At 40.7% G+C, this 22,118-nt stretch overlaps 1 protein-coding gene across 1 annotated transcript in view; it reads right to left on the bottom strand.

The window, feature by feature from the left end:
• HELZ (helicase with zinc finger) overlaps positions 1 to 22,118 on the bottom strand; it is a 148,964-nt gene that overhangs the window by 112,713 nt on the left and 14,133 nt on the right. The window contains exons 4-5 of the mRNA XM_065896821.1: positions 12,683 to 12,910; positions 10,310 to 10,346 (exon numbers count right to left, since the gene is read on the bottom strand). Of these exons, the coding sequence (XP_065752893.1) occupies positions 10,310 to 10,346; positions 12,683 to 12,892 (247 nt within the window). The 5' untranslated portion in view covers positions 12,893 to 12,910. The remainder of the gene's footprint in view (positions 1 to 10,309; positions 10,347 to 12,682; positions 12,911 to 22,118) is intronic.

Genomic DNA, 22,118 nt, shown 5'->3' with positions numbered 1-22,118 from the left:
CGGTGAGCAGGGTCTACTCTTCGTTGCGGTGCGCGGGCTCCTCATTGCGGTGGCTTCTCTTGTTGCAGAGCACAGGCTCTAGGCGCATGGGCTTCAGTAGTTGTGGCACGCTGGCTCAGCAGTTGTGGCTCGCGGGCTCTAGAGCGCAGGCTCAGTAGTTGTGGCGCACGGGCTTAGCTGCTCCGCAGCATGTGGGATCTTCCCGGACCAGGGCTCGAACCCATGTCTCCTGCATTGGCAGGCGGATTCTTAACCACTGCGCCACCCGAGAATCCCTGTTCTTAATATATTTATTTTGGTTGTACTGAATACATCCTTTTGTTATATGGTTCAATTTTTTTATTACCCAAATAACATAACAAAAGAACACTAATAAAATTCTACACAGAAGTTCACCATAAACTCACCACTCAACCAAAAAACTGTTTTCACCTATTCATGTTCTCTTCAAATTCTGATCAATATTTACATAATTTTTACATGACTGTAACTGATATAACAGTTTATATCCTACTTTACTTCCCCTTGACATATTCAGTATTTTCCATATTACAGTGTTTATATTTATATTATTAGCTATATAACGTTCCATCAAGTAGATACATCAATTTACTTAACTATTCCCTTGATCCAGAACAGTTCCAATTTTTAACTATTAAAGAGAACACTGTATGGGGCTTCCCTGGTGGCGCAGTGGTTGAGAGTCCGCCTGCTGATGCAGGGGACACGGGTTCCTGCCCCGGTCCAGGAAGATCCCACATGCTGCGTACCGGCTGGGCCCGTGAGCCATGGCCGCTGGGCCTGCGTGTCCAGAGCCTGTGCTCCGCAATGGGAGAGGCCACAGCAGTGACAGGCCCGCGTACCGCAAAAAAAAAAAAAAAAAAAAAAAAAAAAAAAAAGAACACTGTATTAAACATCTTTCTACATATATACTTTATTGAATCAGATTATTAAATTGAAAGTTGCAGTCTCTGTATTCAAGAAGGTTTTATTCAATTACTTTCAGTTTAGACCAACCTGCCATCACAGCATCCATGTTACAGATCACTTATCTCCTCAACTGACAATCCCAATACATGAATAACAACAACGGAGCATCCTTAAGAATGTCTTGAGCATCTCAGAAAATTCCACAGTAAGCCCACATCTCCCCCCAGATCTTACTATTCCTGAAACTACTTAAATATGACCTTCGGCAAAAGTCATTTTATCTCTCTGGTCCTCAGTGTGGTCATCTGTAGAACTGCAAGATGAAAAAATGTGCCGCAAGGATCAAATAATATAATGCAAGCATTAATAAAACGCTCTGAAGAAACATGACAGTCCTACCAAGGTCTGGATCACTCACATTCGCTATGTCTGTTTCCTCCCCCGTAAAATGGAGGTGACAGTAGCTACCTAATAAGGTTGTGGTAAAGACTAACTGTGTTAATTATATGAAGTATCTAGCACAATCTCCTCAAGAGTTCCCTAGATGTTACGTTCCCCTCTAAAAATTATAAAATAGTATTAAGAACTGTTGAGGAACTATCCTAGTTCCTTTTCAGTAATTGGGATATTAAGAAACTAGTTTTCCAGAGCTGAAGAATGTCTCAGGGAAATGAAAAAAACGTAAGAATATTTCAATCTCAGATGACTATGTCATGCTTAAAGAGTATTAAATGACATGATATTTTACAAGCACTTTTCAGAGATCTTTGGTTTTGCACAAGGTATATGCTGAATTTTATTTTGCAAAAGTTCTTCCATTACACTGATGTCTAAATGTCTCCAGATTTGTCAAAATTATGTTTCCCTTTCTTCTCTCTAAACATTTTAGACAAGAAACACTACTGATGTACTTTCTTCTAACGGCTGTCTTTAAATGCAATTCAGTTTATGTCTTGTAGGATCCCACATGAAGAACTATGGCAAAGAAACAGTCAACTACTATAGATAAAAAGCTATCCTGCTATGGTGTCATATGATAAAATCAAATTGCCAATCTGGTCCTGTATTACCTTTAACATCTTGAAAAAGCTTGAAAGAAAACTAAGTATGGCCTGGTGTATTCTTAAACTTGCCTCAGCTATAATAATTGAACTTGCCAAAAGAGATGACATTAAAACATAACCTAATCTTGGGCAACTGTAAAAAAGTTATGATTCCTTACAAATAAATTCTCTTCCCCCAACTATCTGTGAAATTCTACAGTGAGCACATAACTTCTTCCTTCCCCTGGGAGTTACAAAGGAAAAATCTGAACACCTTAGTTGCGTTGCTAAATTCAAGTCTCTATCCCTTCTCATTCTTAAGTTTTTGTAAGATTTTCTAACACTTGAAATATGTCTTACTTGGAATGTTTTGGACCAGAATATGACTAATCTTAAAGGAGTACTCATTCAACTGTTTCAACAAAAACAGCTTCTCTAAGTGTTTGACAGCCCCTGGCTACCAAAAGGAGAGGATCAACAATTAAAATGTAATTCCCCTTGCCTGTAAAGAATTACCTGCAATGAGAAAGATAATTTAAAACAAGCTTAAAGTTCAGTAAATGCTGAATATTAGTCTGTTATTTTTTCAGTAACATGACCATAAAAGGGTATTTTTCTTATCAAGTCCTTAGTTATTTCTAAAGCCTTTTATTGAAGAGCATAGCCTAATCAAGGTAGCATTTTTCCAAATTTTTTGAAAGAAATTTAAAAATTACCATTAAACTAAATCCTTGAGTCATTAATAAAGTGAAGTTATTCACCACTTGGAAATAATCACATTCTCAGAACCAACACATCAGGAACTGAATCGAAAATGAAATAGATTCATTTAATAAATATATAAAACAAATTTATAATTTATAAATAAATTCCTTTCCTAAATATCAGCCATTTAATTTTTGGGCAATAAACTTATTGCCAAACATCTACTGGGGTGGGGTTAGGGGAGGAGTTTATAAACAGACTCCAAACAGCAGAAGGCCTAAGTCAGGTTAAAATGTCCACTTGTAACAAGTAACAAGAAGTATAAGGTAAACCAGAATAAGAACTCTGTGGCAAATCTCTCACCCGGGTCCATTTTTCCAAATAGTTTCTTTTTTTTTCCACCATGCTTCTCTCCTCTGTCTCAACCCTTTTTCCCCTTGCCCTCTCTTTACTTCCAACTGTAATACATAATACTTTAAGACATGCGGACCGCAGCTTTTGTGGCATTTTACGTCCTTCCTACCAAGGTCTTTTGCAGATATAATCTTTCCTTTATAAGACGCTTTTGGAAAATGAAAAGCCTTAACAGTATTCAATCTCAGGTATCACACAGACCTCTTCTGAATATTTCATCTCCAGATTTAAATACTATACTCTCTCTCTCATTCTCTCTCTTTTCTTTTTCCCCAAATCCCTGCTACCTTGCTCTCTGCTCCTTCCAGTACTCAGTCCTTAACCTGGTCACAAAAATCTCTGCATCTCTTTTACAGCCCTCTTGTGTGTGCCGTAAACTTTGAAGCGGAGACCTTATTGTATATTTTTGGAAGTACTCTTTCCTTCAACTGCAGCTCAGAGTAAAGGCTCTTGGACTCCTGAGTAGCCTGTTGTACTGTGTGTGCATTAGAAAGAGAGAGAGAGAGAGAGAGCATGCTGCTTGCCGAGGCTTCAGCCTCCTCGTTATAAAGAACCCTAATTTCCAAGATGCATTTGCTGTATCATTACAGGAAAGCTAATCTCTGTTAATTGTTCAAAAACTGGAAGAAGGGGGCTTCCCTGGTGGTGCGGTGGTTAAGAATCCACCTGCCAATGCAGGGGACACGGGTTTGAGCCCTGGTCCAGGAAGATCCCACATGCCGCGGAGCAACTGAGCCCGTGTGCCACAACTGCTGAAGCCCGCGTGCCTGGAGCCTGTGCTCCCCCACGGGAGAAGCCTCCACAGTGAGAGGCCCATGCACCACACGAAGAGTTAACCCCTGCTCGATGCAACTGGAGAAAGCCTGAGTGCAGCAACCAAGACCCAATGCAGCTATAGATAAATAAATAAATAAAATTTATTAAAAAACTGAAAGTTGTTTCTATTTTAAAAAATCAACTTAACTATATTTTTTAATCTTAAAACTCTTTCAGTGCCTTTATGTCAACGTCAGAAGTCAACATCTTTCTATGTCCGTTGTAAGCACTCAGAGGAAATCCTCTGCTAAGGCACTCCCTTACTTCACCGTTTCCATGGTTGATTTGCTTGCTTTTGAAAAAAATAATTGGCTTACTGAGAAGAACTGACATTTTGCTCCTCTTCTGACTTTTCTTTGCACTATGTGAGAGGGCTATGTTTTCAGGTGTTCACAATAATCTTAATTTCAGTGTCATCATCCTGCCCGTCCGTGTCTGTCCGTCCCCCCACCCCACCTGCCCCGCTTTGGTATAGTTTTTATTGAGATTTTACAAGGCAAGGTACCACTCATTTTAAATCTTCTCTTTTTATGGTATACATATAATTTGAGCTAATATAAAATTAATGCTAGTATTTATTCTATGAGTGAAAAACAACATGAAATACATTTATAATGTCACTCATGACTATAACTGACACCCTGCATAAATAAGAAAAGGTCTAGAACAGACAGTCATACAACCATGGTGAGGCTCTTGCAACTGAGTTCAAAGGGTGTAGTTCAAAGACTATTGCTTACTTAAATATCTACTCATACAAAAGAGAGTCTGGGGCTTCCCTGGTGGCGCAGTGGTTGAGAGTCCACCTGCCGATGCAGGGGATGCGGGTTCGTGCCCCGGTCCGGGAAGATCCCGCATGCCGCGGAGCGGCTGGGCCCGTAAGTCATGGCCGCTGAGCCTGCGCGTCCGGAGCCTGCACTCCACAACGGGAGAGGCCACAACAGTGAGAGGCCCGCGTACAGCAAAAAAAAAAAAAAAAAAAAAGGGAGTCTGCATACTCAGAGGATGGTCTCCAACTTAACTTAAATATTAAAAAAACACTTTCCTGATTTATATTCTATCCCTAACAACTTACAGATAAGAAATTTACTTAAAACAGTTAATAGGCATTATGGGGAAATGAAGAGTGGAAGTTAAGGTCCTATTCCAGAAAGCCTTAGGTTCCTGCTGAAGAACAAACTGTGGTACAGCCATGCTGTGGAATACTACTCAGCCATAAAAATGGATGAACTACTGATACACACAAAAACTTGGATGGGTCTCAAACACATGGTGAGAGAAAAAAAGTCATCCTTAAAAAGATCACGTACAATATGGTTCCATTATGTGGTATTTTCAAAATGACAAAATTATGGAGGTGGAGAACAGATCAGTGGCTGCCAGGGGTTACACAGGGAGGGAAGATAGTGAGTGTAACTGTGAAGGGTAGCACAAGAGAGATCGTCACTGTGATGGAACTCTTCTGCATCAGGACTGTGCTGGTGGTTACCTGAATCTACACATAATAAAATGAAATAGAATTACACATATTCATTGAACCAATGTCAACTTCCTGGTTTTGATATTGTACTACAGTTATGCAAGATGTAACCAGTGGGGGTAAAGGTACCTGGGATCACTCTGTACTATATTCCCAACTTCCTGTGAATCCATAATTATTTCAAAGTAAAAAGCTTTTTTTAAAATTCCTGTTGGAGAAATAAAGCTTATATACATGAAATTTTTTAAATAGTTACCGCAAGTGTATCTAAAGAACAAGTAATTAAGAAATATTATTGAACTGCATCCCTATTTAACATTCTGGTCAACAGGAAAAACTGGATGGACTAGAGGCTTAAAGATCCAAACTCCTGTCCCGCTCCACTATCGTCTATGTGATCCGGAGCCTCAGTGTTTTTCATTTCTAGAATATAAAATACCCATTTGCCTTTTTTCCCCCCAGGTTTATTACACTCAATAGAATAATGTCTGTAAAACCCTAAAGAATAAATAGGTTGTACCTTAGGATAAAGAGAAGGAGCATGGCCTTTCAGATCAGAAAGACCTCACTTCAAAACCACAGCTCCACTCTGGACTGTCTCTATGCTCTTAAGCAAGTTACTTAACCTCACAAAATCTGTTTCCTCACCCATAAAGCTGGAACGATATTACAGTGTGATTAAACAAAATACTTCAGAGGGTCTTACTCAGAAATAATTCTGAATAAGTATTGTTACCCCTATTAATTATTTTTCCAAAACATTTTTAATTACCATAAAATATAAAATCTATTTAATCAAAACTCTTCAGAGGGGCTTCCCTGGTGGCGCAGTGGTTGAGAATCCGCTTGCCGATGCAGGGCACACGGGTTCGAGCCCTGGTCTGGGAAGATCCCACATGCCGCGGAGCAACTAGGCCCGTGAGCCACAACTACTGAGCCTGCGCGTCTGGAGCTTGTGCTCCTCAACAAGGCATGCCGCAACAGTGAGAGGCCCGCGCACCGCGATGAAGAGTGGCCCCCGCTCGCCACAACTAGAGAAAGCCCTCCGCACAGAAACGAAGACCCAACACAGCCAAAAATAAATAAATTAAAAAATTAAAAAAAAAAAAAAAACTCTTCAGAGAAGGAAAGTATAGAAGGTTCAATCAATCATGTATCAATTTGCCTTTTGTAATACAGTCAGCATCTATTTAACAGGGCTTTTTGCTTACTGAATCACTTACTTCACAGGGCAAGTTATCAACATAATAAATATCAATTGATGGCCCAAACTCCTTTGTTTACATTAATTTCTTAAATTAATGACACTCTCACCTAGGGTTTAAAAATCCTGCAGCCTAAAAAAAAAAAAAAAACTTGCAGCCTTATGAAAAGTATTCATTGATGTTATAATGACTGAGTTTGAGCTACACAGTACATGTAGCACAAAACTCTTAGTTGATAAGACTATCTTTTGATTTCACTTTCTCCATTTACCTCATTCCCTTTTGTTAGTGTAAAAAAAAAGTGAGTTTCCTATATGATGAATATTTCAGAGGAAGAAAAAGAATCCTTATGTTATGAAAGTTTTCCTGTTATGCCAAATACAGCGTATGTTCAGATAATGAAAACAGACTTGACCACCTCACTTACTCAGTGGTCACTGGCTTGACAACCCTCACTATCCAGAACACAACACCAAACTCAGAACTAAACTCCATGAACTTAAAGTCTGTGTAGTTTATTTTCAGGATGCCCTTGAGTCCTCACTCAGAACCTATTTCTTATTTAAGTAGAATTCCAACTATTAAATCTTATGACTCTGATTAGTTCCTGGCTTAAACAAATCAGCCTTAAAAAAAAACATTTTGGGAACAACCAGGTAAATCTGATTATGGACTGGTTTTGGATATTAGGGAATTATGGCCATTTTTATTAGGTTAATAATAATATTGTGGTTATACAGTTATGACCTTATTTTTTATTAGAGATGCATACTGAAGTATTTAGGAGTAAATATCATGATGTCTATAATTATTCTTAAATAGTTCAGAAAAAAATTAATGAAGTAAATATGGCAAAAGGTTACAACCTAAGTTTCGAGACTATGAATGTTTATTATACTCTTTCCCCTAGTTTCCTGTATGTTTTAAATTTTTCATAATAAAAAATGTTTCAATGTTTTTTAACTCCATGACAAAGATTGCCTGTCTGGTTTCCTATCCCTGCCTAAGAAAGTGAAATCAGGGTCAGAAGCAGCAAGTGGAGAAGAGGGGGAGGGTAGTTGCAATGAGGCATGTTGAGAGTTGTAAGGAATGCAAACTGATAGCCTGACAGTGAGGGAGCAGACACCAGGATGATACCCTAGTACATAAAATTCAAACAAAGCTCTGGGGCCATTAAGGCAGGAGCTATTTGGGCTATCTAGCGTTACAAACCAATATAATAATTAACAGAGATTGAGATTCTCGTGTTGCTTTTTATTACTGACTGCTTAACTGCGGTATTTTATTACCTTATATAAAAATAAGCTTGCTGTACACTTGAAACTAATACTGTAAATCAACTTTCAATTTAAAAAAACACAAGTTACCAAAAGGTGAAAAGAAAAAAAAATTACATGTACATAATATAAAAGCAGAACTCTACAATTAGCAATATATACATGTGAACTTTGCCAATACTCCCAAATGTCTATTTCAAACGACAAAGTTTATATACATTAAATAAGCACTTCCATGTTCTTACTTATCACATAAATGGTAACAAGGAATGCACAGAGTGTAATCAATGAACCCTTATTGCCAGCTAACCGATTTTCTGCTTTTCCACACAGTATTGCAATGAAAACCATTCCACATACAATTTCTTCCTTCTTTTGGAATATTTACTTGGGACAGTATCCCAGAACTAAGATTAGTGGGTCAAAGGAACGAACATGTTACCAAGCCGTATTCCGCTTCATACTCTACCACACCACAAGCATACACTCATTTCACTGCAACTTTATCTTAGGCATTGGTTAAACTTTTCTCCCCACATTACAGAGACATAATCAGTATCCAAAAACTGCACGTAATTGATGTATACAGTCTGGTGAGTGTGGACATACGTATACATTCATGTTACGATGATCACAATCCAGGTAACAGGCTTACCCTTCATCCCCAAGGTTTCCTGGTTAAGCTTTTATTGTGGTAATTCAGCAGCTGTAAAATAGTATCTAACTTGAAAACGCTAATAAAACAATTAACAAAAAACGCAGCGTTTCTCCTTATGTTCCTTCACCCACAGCGTTTACCCTTCGACAACTCTTCACAAGTCAGTTACTCTTCTGGGACTTTGTGTGTCTCCAAATGAAAAGCATCAACCTCACTAGTACTCACGGAAGGGAACATTAAAGAAAGAGGGGCCATTTCTCACACACAAGATTGTCACAATGTCAAGACTGAGAGGTTCCAGTTAGTGAGCTCACAGGAAACAGGCATTCAAGTGTATTTTAACCCAGACATCCAACTTTTAAAACTCCTTAACCCAGATATCTAACTTTTAAGACTACCATAAAGAAACAAAGGCAACAGTAAGAAAGAATAATATATGTTTATTACAGGATGAACTATAACAAACTAGAAAACTAGAACCACCTGAATGCCCGTCAATATGGGAATAGCTGAATAAATTACGGCACATCTATGCCATGGAATATTCAGCAGGAATTGGAGCTGATGTGTTATTAACACAGTAAGATGTCCATGATCTATTGTTACAGAAGAAAGCAAGAAACTGTGTGATGATCACACAATTCTTTTTTAATTTTTAAAGGAAAACCCTACCTATGTATTATACGCATTTGTGCTTATCACTACAGAGAAAGGTGAAGAAGATACAGCAAACTGATAACATGGTTCCTTCCGATGGGGGAGAAGGGGAAGTGGGTCCCTTCTTCATATTCCTCTATATTATCTGACTTATTATCTGGCTTGTTGGTAACTTCTAAATGTCCACAGATAGTAAAGATTTTTTTAACGGAAGATGGTACTAGATATCTCTCACGCCAATTAACTCCCAAAGTATACAATTCTATGAAGCAAGGTTTACAAAGAGGTCACTGAATCTCTAATGAATGGTTAAATTATGTCCAATATGCCCCAGGAGTAGATAAGATGGTTTTGTAAGGTTAACAACAAAAAGAGCTAATACTTTTAAAAGTTTTGACACAAAGGAGCAAATAGGAAAAAAACCTTTAACTTACGTTAGACACCTCAGCCCCCCAACCCCAATCTGGATAATTGAAACATTATATTATCCAAATCCCTGAGCTGTGACACACTCCCACCAAGAGTGTGAGAGAATGTACCCTGAACCCTCCTCCCACTCACTTCTAGACTCATTCTAGTGAACTGGCAGCAATCTCCAAGAAAAGGATTCCTATTCTACGAGTACCCAAAGAGCACGAATCTTATTAATCAATTTCCTGCCCAAAAGAAAACAGGAAAAAGCACTAAAGAGCATTCTAGCCAGTCTCTGCTCTCTAAGGGAAATCTTCTAATGAAGGGGAAAAGAACATTTTAGGAGGCAGAGGCCCAGCTTTTCAATTTATCCAAGCTTAACGTTTTAATCAATGTGTGTTATGCGCTACAGTTCTTAAAATATGGCTTTTTATTAACTGAAAATACTCACACAAACTTTAAAAGGGCATTATCAATGTTCCCAAGGGAGTGACAGCAATGCCAACCCTTGTGATCAGGAACAACGTTCATGTGTGCACCCATCATAGCAGGAAAGTCGCCATCCAAATTAGTCAGCACCACCGTGAGGTGGGTTTTTTAAATATTATAATCACTTTTGAAATTAGCATATGAAAAAAAACAAATCTTAAACACTGCTCAATTAAATAATTCAAAATCTTCACAGCAGAAAAGAATCCTGCTTTTAAACATACCATGCCTACAATCTTCATCAGCTTGCCCATAGTTTTTCTGCAAAATAAAAGATACAAGATAAAGTTAAGTAGTTCAAGGGCTGCTTAAAACCGATTTTATCAAAAAGCTCAGCTTTGTTTCAAAGTTTAATCACTAATGTTGCAAATGTAATATGCACAGAGTAAAGCTACCTCCGGCCGAGGTTTACACAACATTCTACAAACAGACATTACAGTACACTTCCCTAGGCCATTTATTCACACTCCTCCCCTCGCCCTCTCCAACCTCAAGCCACCAGAAATCTCTTCCCCATCCTCACTCTCAGCTAATGACTTCACTGAGTAAACTGCAGCCCTGAGAAAAGACTTTCCACGGATGGCCACTACCATGGCTGCCCGCTTCCCGGCACACTGTGCCTTCCACCTGTTACCAGGTGAGCCAGCGCTGTTCCTTCCTAAAGCCCATCCTACCACCTGTGCAGATCTGCTCCAGGGCCTACTCAAGAATAGCGCTCCAGCAAGCTTCTTCTATTTCTCCTACATCATTAATTTTTTGTTTTCTAACGGTTCAGTCCTAGAAACAAACATGCTCTTATTTCTCTCATCTGAAAAGATCCTTCTCTTCACTTCACTTCTCCCACCAGCTACCACTCCATTCTTTTGTGCTTCAGTGGGGCAAACTCAAGAATTGTCTGTATCGTGTATTTCAATTCCCTTCCCGCTGACTTTCTCTTAAACTCTCTTTTATTAGGCTTTCACCCACCACTCCATGGAAGCTGCTCTCATGGAGGTCACCAGTGACTGCCAGTGGATCCAGTTAGATACACTTACATGTACCCATTTAGACACACTGTCATTTCTCAGTCAATTCTCAATCCTCACGACTCCACCCACAGCAACGGACACTGAACCTTCCCTCCTTTGGACACAGGCCTTCTTTGACTGGTTCCTAGGACATCTTACTCTCTTAGCTTTCCTTAACCTCACGGGCTGCTTTTCCGGATGTTTTGCTTCTCCTCCCAACCTCTTAAACTAGTGCCACAAGACTAAGTCCTCAGCCCGCCCCTGCTCTCTACCTATACTCATTCCCCTGCTGATCTGACCCAGGTGTAAGACTTTATATATCATCTATAGGCCACAGACTCTCAAATCAACATCTTTAGCCCAGACCTCTCTCCCAAACTCCAGACCTGCATTTCCAACTGCTTATTCAACATCTCCAGCTGGATATCTAAACGTCATCTCAAATCAGTATGTCCAAAATGAACTCTTTCCCATCTCCCCACCTACAGCCCTCTCATCTCAGTGTAAGGAAACTCCACGCTTCCAATTGCTCAGACAAAAAAAGGGCAAAGTAAGTAAACTATGCCTGCTCCATATCTCTCACTCCCTGCCTTCAGTACATTAGGACATCTGCTTTGTTCTATCTTCAGATTGTAACCAGAACAAAACACTTCTCACCATCTCCACTGCTAGTATTTTGATCTAAGCCACTTCACCGCTGGCCTAGATTATTCTAACAGCTTCCAAACTAGTCTCCCTGCATCTGCTCTTATTCTTTTACAGTCTATTCTCAACACAAAGGCCAAATAACTCCTATTAAAGCAGACCATGCCACTCCTCTGCTCAAAATCCCACCACAGCGTCCCATCTCAAGTAGAGCAGACACCAGCCCTTACAGTGGCCTGAAGGGTCCCACAGGATCTAGCCCTGTTGCACTCTCCCCCTTGGGCACGTTACTCCAGCAAAAGGGCCTCCCAACTGTTCCTCAGACGTGGAAGGCATGCTTCCGCCTCAGGAATTCCGCACTGACTGTTCCCTCTGCCTGTAACGATCTTCTTCCAGATTTCAACATGGCTCACTTCCTTACCTCCTTCCTATCACCTATATCATGAGGCCCATCTTAACCCAATTTAAAACTGCAACCCTAACCCTAACCCTAACCCTAGTAACCCTCTATTCTACTTTTTTTTCCATGCAGACTGTTACCTTCTAACAATCTAAAGTGTTTACCTATTTATAAAGCCTATGGTTTATTGTCTGCCCCCCCTACTAGAAAAAGTACTATGAAGGAGGGATCTTTCTCTTTCTCTTTCACCAATGTATAGCAGATACCTAGAACAGCGTAAACATTCATTGAATTGAGTGAATAATGTTGGTTGAAATATTTGTTGAATGGAGTGAATAAGCCAAAATGCTATACGATAGTAATGCTTTCAAGGCTTAAAAACAGTTACTTGCCATCAAAGATACTCAGCAATCACTAGCCACTTCACTCATGTCCTCAGCCCACAATGTGGTGACTCGTAGCAGCAGTGATCAGCAATAGTCCCACTCACAGAAAACAGCCATTTTACATGGTTCAGCACTGGCTCACTGACAGTGTTTACTCACCAGCTGCAAAAAGGAGGCGATTCTGTAAAGAAGACTCTCGATTTTGATGCTTTCTATCTCCAGTGGACACGGCCCTGTGAAGTCAGCCATGGAGTACTGGCCAAGAGAAAGGAGGGCCTCTGTGCAGTGCTTGAGGGTCATTTCATAGTCCTGTCTCTTAAGTGATTCACATGCTTGTTCACATGACTTCTCAGCTCTTCTGTCTTCCATGACTCAGGGACAAAAATCCTAAAGACAGGGAGAAAGAACAAATAAGAAAAGGTTTTAAAAAGTTACTATCAATTCTAGCCCCATTCCTAACTCAACTGGCCCAACTAGCTATCTGAATAGTTACTCTCAAGCAGCCTTTTGATCAAGGTCAGAGCTGAGGAGCAACTACTGACGCTACAAACTCTATGCTTCTTCTTTCTATTTTATGAAGTCTTCACTAAAATCCAAGCAAAATATCAACCGTAAGTCAGGATCATGCCAACAACACATCAAATTTATAAATGAAACATGATGCTCAATATTATAAAGTGTAATAAGCCATGAAGGTGTCTCTTCTTTTTTAAAACCAGAAGGTGCAAAAATGTTTCCTATCCCAGCCTCCTATTTTCAGTCTTATAATTCTGTAACTGAGACTGCAGAGAATCAAAGTCCATACCATGTAGGATTTTTCCCACCAGTACAAAACACTGGCTCAAGGGCAAGTTTGAACTGGCTATTAATTCAGTTCAGCAAACATTTCCTGAGGCCAGGCCCTGTGTTAGCAGCACTAAACTCAACGAGGAAGCATGTCATCACTCCTTTCGAGAAACTCAGATTCTAGCAAGACAGGCAAAGCACAAGTGAAAAATAACGAGAAATACCTTCCATCTGCCGAAAGGCATGAGCTGGCCTCAAAAGAAGAACACAAGTTCACTGTGCAGAGATGATAGGGAGAGCACAGGGGAGTTTTTCAGAGAGAATATGCACAAGAAGCCACCACGGCAAGAGAAAGCACATGATACACTCCAGGTGTGTCAGAGAAGGAGGGAAAGGAGCTAAGAATGCCCTCCAATGCCACAAGAAGTGAGGGCTTTATTCCACAGCAATGGAGCATGATGGGAGGTGTTTAAATAAAGAAGGAACCTATCGGGCAGTCCAGTGGTTGGGACTCCACGCTTCCATGGCGGAAATGGGTGGGGGGAGGGTTTGATCCCTGGTTGGGGAACTAAGATCCCGCAGGCGGCATGGTGCGGTCAAAATAAAAAAAAAAAAGAAGGAACCTATCATGTAGAAGTCCTGTGAACAACTGGTGAGAAGCAGGCATTGCCATTAATAACAGACCACTAAGCAGTCCAAGTAATAGAAATTGAGAATTCAAGCGCAGCCTCTCCTGAGCTCTATCACTCATAATGCAGGGAGCAGAAAACCTGGGCAAAGAAGACCTAAAACCCTTGGACCTGACAGTCACAACACTGCTTCGGAGGATCACCCTTGCTGACCTCTTATCACCATCTCTGTCGGGATGGAGACTGCTCTTCTTGCCTGTTCCCACCCTCGCTCACTCTCCCCACTTTCTACCTTACCAAATGGCCCCAAGGTACAGGTCTCCTCCATCTTTCCAAAGCTCAATTTATGCCACTTTGCTTTTAAGAAGGACCCACGTTAGTGCCTGTTTTCCTAACCAAAAGAAATCCAAAGAGGATATCTACTTTTACAAAAAAGGGGGGAAAGTGAAAACAGTGTTCAGCGTATGTTTTGCAGCAGCCCTTACAGAGGCAATCCGCACTGCGAGCTGCAAAAGCGGGTGCAAGGGGCACCGCCCAGCTCCTACCCGGGAACCACAGTCAGCACCTCAGCATCAAGCCACCATAGCTCTGAACTGTCACTGGACTCCTGTGCTTTAGCGCAATTTATTTTGTGCATCCGCTAGCAAGATGTGTCCTATGGTCACTGCTTCTTCGCTTTACGCCATGTCGGCTTATGGAAGGTTTCCTGGGAATGCTCTGCTTTCAGTCATTGGGGGAAACCCATACTTACTGTCCTCCTGCCTCCCTCCAGCCTGCACATCCACTCTCAGCCTGGCCTTTCCAGCTCTGAAAAGACAACCTGGCTCCGCCCTCTGCCGCCTATATACTGCAGTGAAAGGTGAGGGGAGAAGCTGACAGGCAGACAAAAGGCAGCAGCAGTGAGTGAGGCCTGATGACAGACATCGGAAGAGTTCCAGGCCCCTTCAACTTTTGAGATGTTTGGTATAACAAAAAATGTAGAAACACCTAAGGGATGGGATGAGAAAGAGCTCAAAATGGATTTCAGTATTTGTCAGCGTTTGTTAAATATGGGTGGTACATACACGGGGTACAATGTAATATTCTCCACTTTTCTCAGTATGAAATTTTTATTAAAAAATACCAAAACACGGTTTTTAAAATTACAGGATATTTAAAATGTTTATACATTTGACAAGGTAACACAGCACAAAAAATGAAATCTAATTGTGTTATTCACAAGGTAATCCAACAAATATTTAGAGTATTGTATCCTCAGGCATTACATGGCCTCCCTTTAAACTTCCTCAGCTCTCCCTCAGTGGGCTATAATTCCCAGTTTACTTTAGGGGAACTTAAATATTTAAGTTATAGTTGGTGTTTATGTCCCTTATACAAACATGCATTAATTTGGGGAAATCAATTATCAAATAAACATCAAAAGTAATCATTTCTACAATACTAACGTGACTTTGCCCATTAGAGATCAGAATGGCATTACAGGATCATCAGTAGCTTATTCTACAGGCCAGAGCTGATGCTCTTGACATTCTGGGCTGAACAGTTCTTTGTGGCGGAAGCTGTCCTGTGCTTCATACAATGTTTCAGCAGCATCCCGGCCTCTGACCACTAGGTGCCAGGAGCACGTCTCCTGACTTACGACAACTAAAGATGTCTATTTCCAGACATCAGCAAATGTCCCCTGGGGGGCAAAATCATTCCTGGTTGAGACCTACTGATATAAACAAGCATATAGTGTTTGCTTGCCAAATAACAGCAACAGAAGATGGATAAATCCATGGATTCCAAAGGTCCTAGAATTAGCAAATCTTCTCTATAAAACTCCTAGCCCACATCTAGAAAATATTACAAAAAGAAGCAAAATGTAACAAAAAACTAACAACACATGAGCTAAAATCTTTGCTAGGGAGAAAACACAGCACAGTGATCCAAAGCACAGATTTGGAGCCAGAGGACTTACATTCAGAACTCACCAGCTGTCACTCACCAACTGTGTCACTCACCAGCTGTGTGACCTGGAGCAAATGACTTAGCCTCAAGTATCTCAACTTGCTCACCTCTAAAATGGCAAGAAGACAACTAATACCTACCTCCTACGGTTATTTTCACTTAAGAATTAAGTGAAATAATACGTGTAAAGTGCTTAAAAGAATGCCTGGCATACAGCAAGTGCTCAGTAAGTGTTAGTTAGCTATTGTTATTTCACTAAAATTCCATATTTTCAATTTATACGAAGTGGAAATCACTTTACAGATTTCAACATACAACACTGTATTTATAGAAAATAAAATATCATGCTATGTAACTACTTTATCTACTTGACAGAGGAATTGTTTTCACCCATTTTCTCCATCTCGATAAAATAATAATGGTTATGATTATGCAATCATAATAATGATTATGCTCTCCAATAGCCATTGGAGAAACAAGTGTACTTGTACGTCGCTGACAAAGACAAGCTAACCCCTAAAACTGGCTCTGAGGGGAGATCACAAAGACTACCGTCAACATTAATCACCAAACATATTAGCCAGGGATATCTCAATAAAAGTAACACAGAAGTAGAGATTAGGGACAGAATTACTAACTCCGGGAGCTATGGGGGGAAGTGACTTAATTTCAAGAGTTAATGTCTCTGATATGTAGGCTCAGGTGCCCACCTCAGCACTGGATATGAAGATGCCTACCACAACTACGTTTGTTAATTAATCAGGTCCCAACAGTTCATTTCTAACTGCGGTCTCCCTGAACCTCACTGCAGGTACTTCTGTAGTGTAGCTCTCCATACAAGGCAGGTCTCTGGTAACTGTCTTCCCTGGTTCTTCAGAAAACAGCATGACCTGGCTACACATACTCCTGAAGAAGTTCAAGTGCCTTCTTGAAAAACATAAAATAAAAACTGCCAGACGAAGTCAAAGAGAGACAATGTCTCAAGCCACGCTAAAATGGACTACAAAAAACACAGATCTAGAAACTACCTCTACACGAGGCCAGCTCCCAGACACACCTCACCACGCAGCCGACACTCTTGGCCAGGATACACGGATACACCCGTGTCTACAGCACGCGACCCTGCTACGTGGTGGACAGACACTGACCAAGCTGGGTCTTGTACAGCCTCTGCCACGGGGACAGAAAGGCCTGGAGAAGGGCGCTGAGTCGCTTGAACCCACCAGTGTGGGAAGAAGCACCACGTCCAGCCATTGCGAGGGCCACCCCTATTTGCCTCGACTCTTTCTCTTCGTGTTAAAAATTATCCAACTTTCACCAGAAGAATACACAACACTAACTTTCCGCAACCCCCTGCCCCTGCGGGGAACGGCATTCCTGGAGGATGTAACTCACAGACAACAAAGCTAGAAGCAGTAACCCAGATTCTAATTCAAATCCATTAACCCCTGTGATCTGTTGCTGATCTACAAAAAGAGCCTAATAGCATATTAGTCGTTTGACCAGCCAGCGTCCATCCCTTTTTATGGTAATAAGAGCCCACAAATTCCCTCAGAGTAGGTACCTCTCCCCGACTCTCAGTCGGCATGGCTCCAGTGGGGTCGACTCTGCCAAAGAGCCAGGGTGCCACGTGACCAGAACTGGCCAATCCCAGTCTCACAGCCTCAAACAGTGATTGGCTCCAGGTCAGACATGTGACCCCATAAGAGCCAATGAGACATCATGAGACTTTTGCTGAGGCTTCTGGGAAAGAGACAGGCACTCTTTCCGGCTGAATCTAAACGCTGACAGGCTACAGGGGGTGAATATGCTACAGCCATTTTTGTAACATACAGCTCCTACAACTGAAGTCCATACAAGGAAAGGCAGAGTTGACTCGTGGGGAGAACCTGAGTCCTGATGACTTTACTTGAGCCCTGAACCCAGCTAGCTGTGCCTGACTTCGCAGTTAGGTGAGCCTAACTCAAATTTCTTTCCAGCTTAAGCCAATTTAGGTTGATATTTCAGGCAGCTGAAGCGAATTGATGTATATGTGTATATCTGATTAGTACCTCACAGGATGTGAAAAATGGAATGAACTGACAGTTGTCTTGTAAAACAGTGTATATACATATGATTATTAAAAACACTGGTCACAGGTATTGATTAATAATAAGTGCAAAGAGAAAAAAGTGGGCATGGGAGAGAAATGACTCACTGTGATATGTGGTTATTCCGACTCTTGAAAATATTCCAAAACATTTGTTTAAACAATTTTATCATAAAGCTATTTCAGCAATAATAATAAAAATAATAACAAGAGCCATTTGCTGAATGCCTACTGTGGGCCAGAGGCTGTTGAAATGACTATATTATGTAATCTACTTGATTCCTCATAAACGACCTTACAAAGTGGATGTTATTATTATCATTCCCACTAACAGATAAGGAAACTGAAGCACAGAGAAGTTAAGTTACTCACCCACAGTTATACTGTAAATAAAAGGCAGGATTCAAATGCAGACATTCTGATGCAGCTCGTGCTTTTAGCCATGACACTGAATCTGAACCTACACTCAAAGTTCTAATGCTGTTCCAGTGAAGCAGAAACTCAAACTCAGGCGCTCCCAAAAGCATCAAATCTGAATGTAATATTTTAACCCTGGAAGAGTCTTAAGGACTAATTCTTACATAGTTCTGCATTATGAAAGTATACATATTTAACCACATTAGTGATTATCATTTTTTTAAAAAGTGTGAAAACCCTCACAAACCTCAACCAATTGCATTCTTTGGTTAAACAAAAGTCCTAGATGTTGCCAAGACTAAGGAGTATATTATATAGTACTACCTTTCCAGAAAATAACATTTGCACCTTCTACAAAGTCAACTTTATGAGAACATTCCCATCACTAAGTTACTTTTCACCACTTTTATAGAGCAGAAACTTATTTTAAAATCTACCCATCTTAGTATAATATAAAAAAGAAAAAACTTTATGAATTAGACTTTCTCAAAATTAAACTTTTTTGCTCTTTGAAAGACACTATTATGTTAGAAGGATAGGAAGCCAAGCTAAAGACTGAGAAAAAACCAACTGCAAATCACATACCTGAAAAAGGATTTGTATCCAAATATATAAAGAATTCTCAAAACTCAACAGTAAGAAAACAACCCAATTAAAAGCTAGGCAGGGCTTCCCTGGTGGCGCAGTGGTTGAGAGTCCGCCTACCGATGCAGGGGACACGGGTTCGTGCCCCAGTCTGGGAAGATCCCACATGCTGCGGAGTGGCTGGGCCCGTGAGCCATGGCCGCTTGGCCTGCGTGTCCGGAGCCTGTGCTCCGCAACAGGAGAGGCCACAACAGTGAGAGGCCCGCGTACCGCAAAAAAAAAAAAAAAAAAAAAAAACTAGGCAAAACATTTTAACGGGCACTCCACTAAGAGGATCTAATGATGGCAAATAAGCACACGAAAAGATGTCCAATGGCATTAGTCATCAGAGAAATGCAAATTAAAACCATGATAAGATATTACCACATACCTATTAGAATAGCTAAATTAAAATCACTGATAGTATCAGTGATGTGGAATAGGGGGAATTCTCATACATTGCTGCTAGTGGGAGAATATAAAGTGGTACAGACACTCTGGAAAAAGGGCTGACAGTTTCTTATAAAGTTAAAAATATACTCACTATATCACCCAGCAATCCCCTCTCCCCAGAGACAGCTACCCTAGAGATAGAGAAATGAAAACTATGTTTGCACAAAAGTCTGTACACAAATGTTTACAGCAGCTCTATTCGTAACTGTTAAAAATTGGAAACAACCCAAATGTCCTTCAATGAGTGACAATGGAAAACTACTCAGTAATAAAAAGGAATAAACTTTCAGTACATGCAATAACTTAGATGAATCTCAAAGACAGAGTAAAAGAACCCAGTCTCAAAAGCTTACATGTATGATTCCATTTATATGACATTCTCAAAAAGACAAAACTATAGGGATGGAGAAAAGATCAGTGGTTGCAGAGGTTATAGGATGGGAACAGTTAACTATAAAAGGATAGCATTAGGGAATTCTGGAGAGTGATAATATTATTCTGTATTCTGATTGTAGTGATGGTTGCACAAACTACACGTGTGAAATTAACAGAATAAAAGAAAAAAGTTAGTTTTAGTGTATGATAATTTTAAGAATAAAATATTTAAATTATTTTTAAAATATGAATCCCAATATCACAATGGACACAGTTTTTAAAAACTGGAAAGAGGGGCTTCCCTGGTGGCGCAGTGGTTGAGAGTCCGCCTGCCGATGGAGGGCACATGGGTTCGTGCCCCGGTCCGGAAAGATCCCACATGCCGTGGAGCGGCTGGGCCCGTGAGTCATGGCCGCTGGGCCTGCGCGTCCGGAGCCTGTGCTCCACAACGGGAGAGGCCACAGCAGTGAGAGGCCCGCGTACAGCAAAAAAAAACCAAAACCAAAAAAAAAAAACTGTAAAGAGATAAAGAAGGATAAGTTTGTTAATAAAAGGAAAACCTGGGCTTCCCTGGTGGCGCAGTGGTTGAGAGTCTGCCTGCCGATGGGGTGGACACGGGTTCGAGACCTGGTCTGGGAGGATCCCACATGCCACCGGGCAACTGGACCCGTGAGCCACAACTACTGAGCCTGCGCGTCTGGAGCCTGTGCTCCACAACAAGAGAGGCCGCGGCAGTGAGGGGCCCACACACCGCGATGAAGAGTGGCCCCCGCTCGCCGCAACGAGAGAAAGCCCTCGCGCAGAAACGAAGACCCAACACAGCCAAAAATAAATAAAAAATAAATAAAAATAAATAAATTTAAAAGGGAAACCTATACATTTCCCTTTCTGCAAATGCAGGTTTTCGAGGCAAGAGCAGAGCCTCAAAAAGAATGTCTGCAAACAGAACAATCACTAGTTCACTAGGTACAAAATGTAGGATACTTTTGAAGAATCCCATCACAGGTAGATAACTGGTCCAGGACCAAAAGTAAATACTGGAAAAAAATGAAATCAACAGTGTACCACCGAGGTGGTAGGCAGACTGGCCTGGACTAAGACATGTTCAGTAATAGATAATAAGGGAGGTGATTTGTAAGCACCATTCTCGTCCCACTGTGGACTTCCTTCTGCAACAGTGTAAGGATAACTGCCAGATCATCTTGAAATCAAGTCATGAAATATACTTTTATATTTTTAAAAATCAATTATTGTCCTAAATTAACTTTTCTTATTAATTTAGTCATGGTCCTCTTTTACTTCTAAAAAATTAAATCTTATTTGATTAGAGACAGACTTCAAAAAATAAAAATAAACTGTGATCAAATAGCAGGAACAAACAGTAGTAACTAAAATTTCTTCAATCTAAACTGAAGATGATTTCTGTATCTCTGTCTTTTACATTTGTCTCCATTAGGGAAAAAAAATTATCTACCTCGTAATTAACTTGGCTGGAATGAATCAGACTGCATTTGTAAAGGTTTCAGAAGACCAATGAGCTGTGCTAAACATTACCACTATCCACCTGAGCAGAAATTACTATACATAAGTTTCTTTACATAACGAACAAAACAAAAATTTAAACAAAAGAAGAACTACTAGAAAAAAAATTAGAGATTCATTTTTTTAAGTCAGTAATTTGCCTTTAGTCAGTAATTTGCCTCATACATTATTATTTTCCCTGTGGAAACCCAATTATTATCCTGCGAACAAGACCACTTTAGAAAGTAAATGCATTGTGACGAAAGAAAGAAAAGGCAGATTGATACATTATTAAAATAACTCACATGCCATACCCTGAGGAGTAAGGAAGCCACGGCAGAGCAGGCCCCCTTCTCCTCAATGGACAGCACAGCTGTGCGGAAGACACTGCAGCTAGCACAAGCGTGTCACACTTCCTCAGGGAGGAAGCAAGTTACAGACCACTCTAGAGAGGGCGCCCATAAACTGACGTCCATGCTTATTACCCAACGTCCAGGCCACCCACAGGCTGACTGCAACCCAACTTTCCCACCATTCCCACACAGGCCCCAGGGACCGTCAGGCCTCTGAGGCTCTGCCAATGCCCTTCCCTCTACCCAAATATCCTTTCCCTCCTCTCTCCGGACCTGAATCCTGCCCAGCTCTAAATGAACACTTCAAGGCCTATTTCCCTAAGAATGCCTCTCTCAAAACCAAAATTACTTCCTATAGAATGATCTGCCTCTTACTCATCCATTATCTTGGATTAAAT

The sequence above is a fragment of the Phocoena phocoena genome, chromosome 19, assembly GCF_963924675.1.
Source record: "Phocoena phocoena chromosome 19, mPhoPho1.1, whole genome shotgun sequence".
Lineage (NCBI taxonomy): Eukaryota > Metazoa > Chordata > Mammalia > Artiodactyla > Phocoenidae > Phocoena > Phocoena phocoena.
The sequence above is the reverse complement of the archived record's forward strand: the minus strand, read 5'-3'. Positions and strand labels throughout refer to the sequence as shown.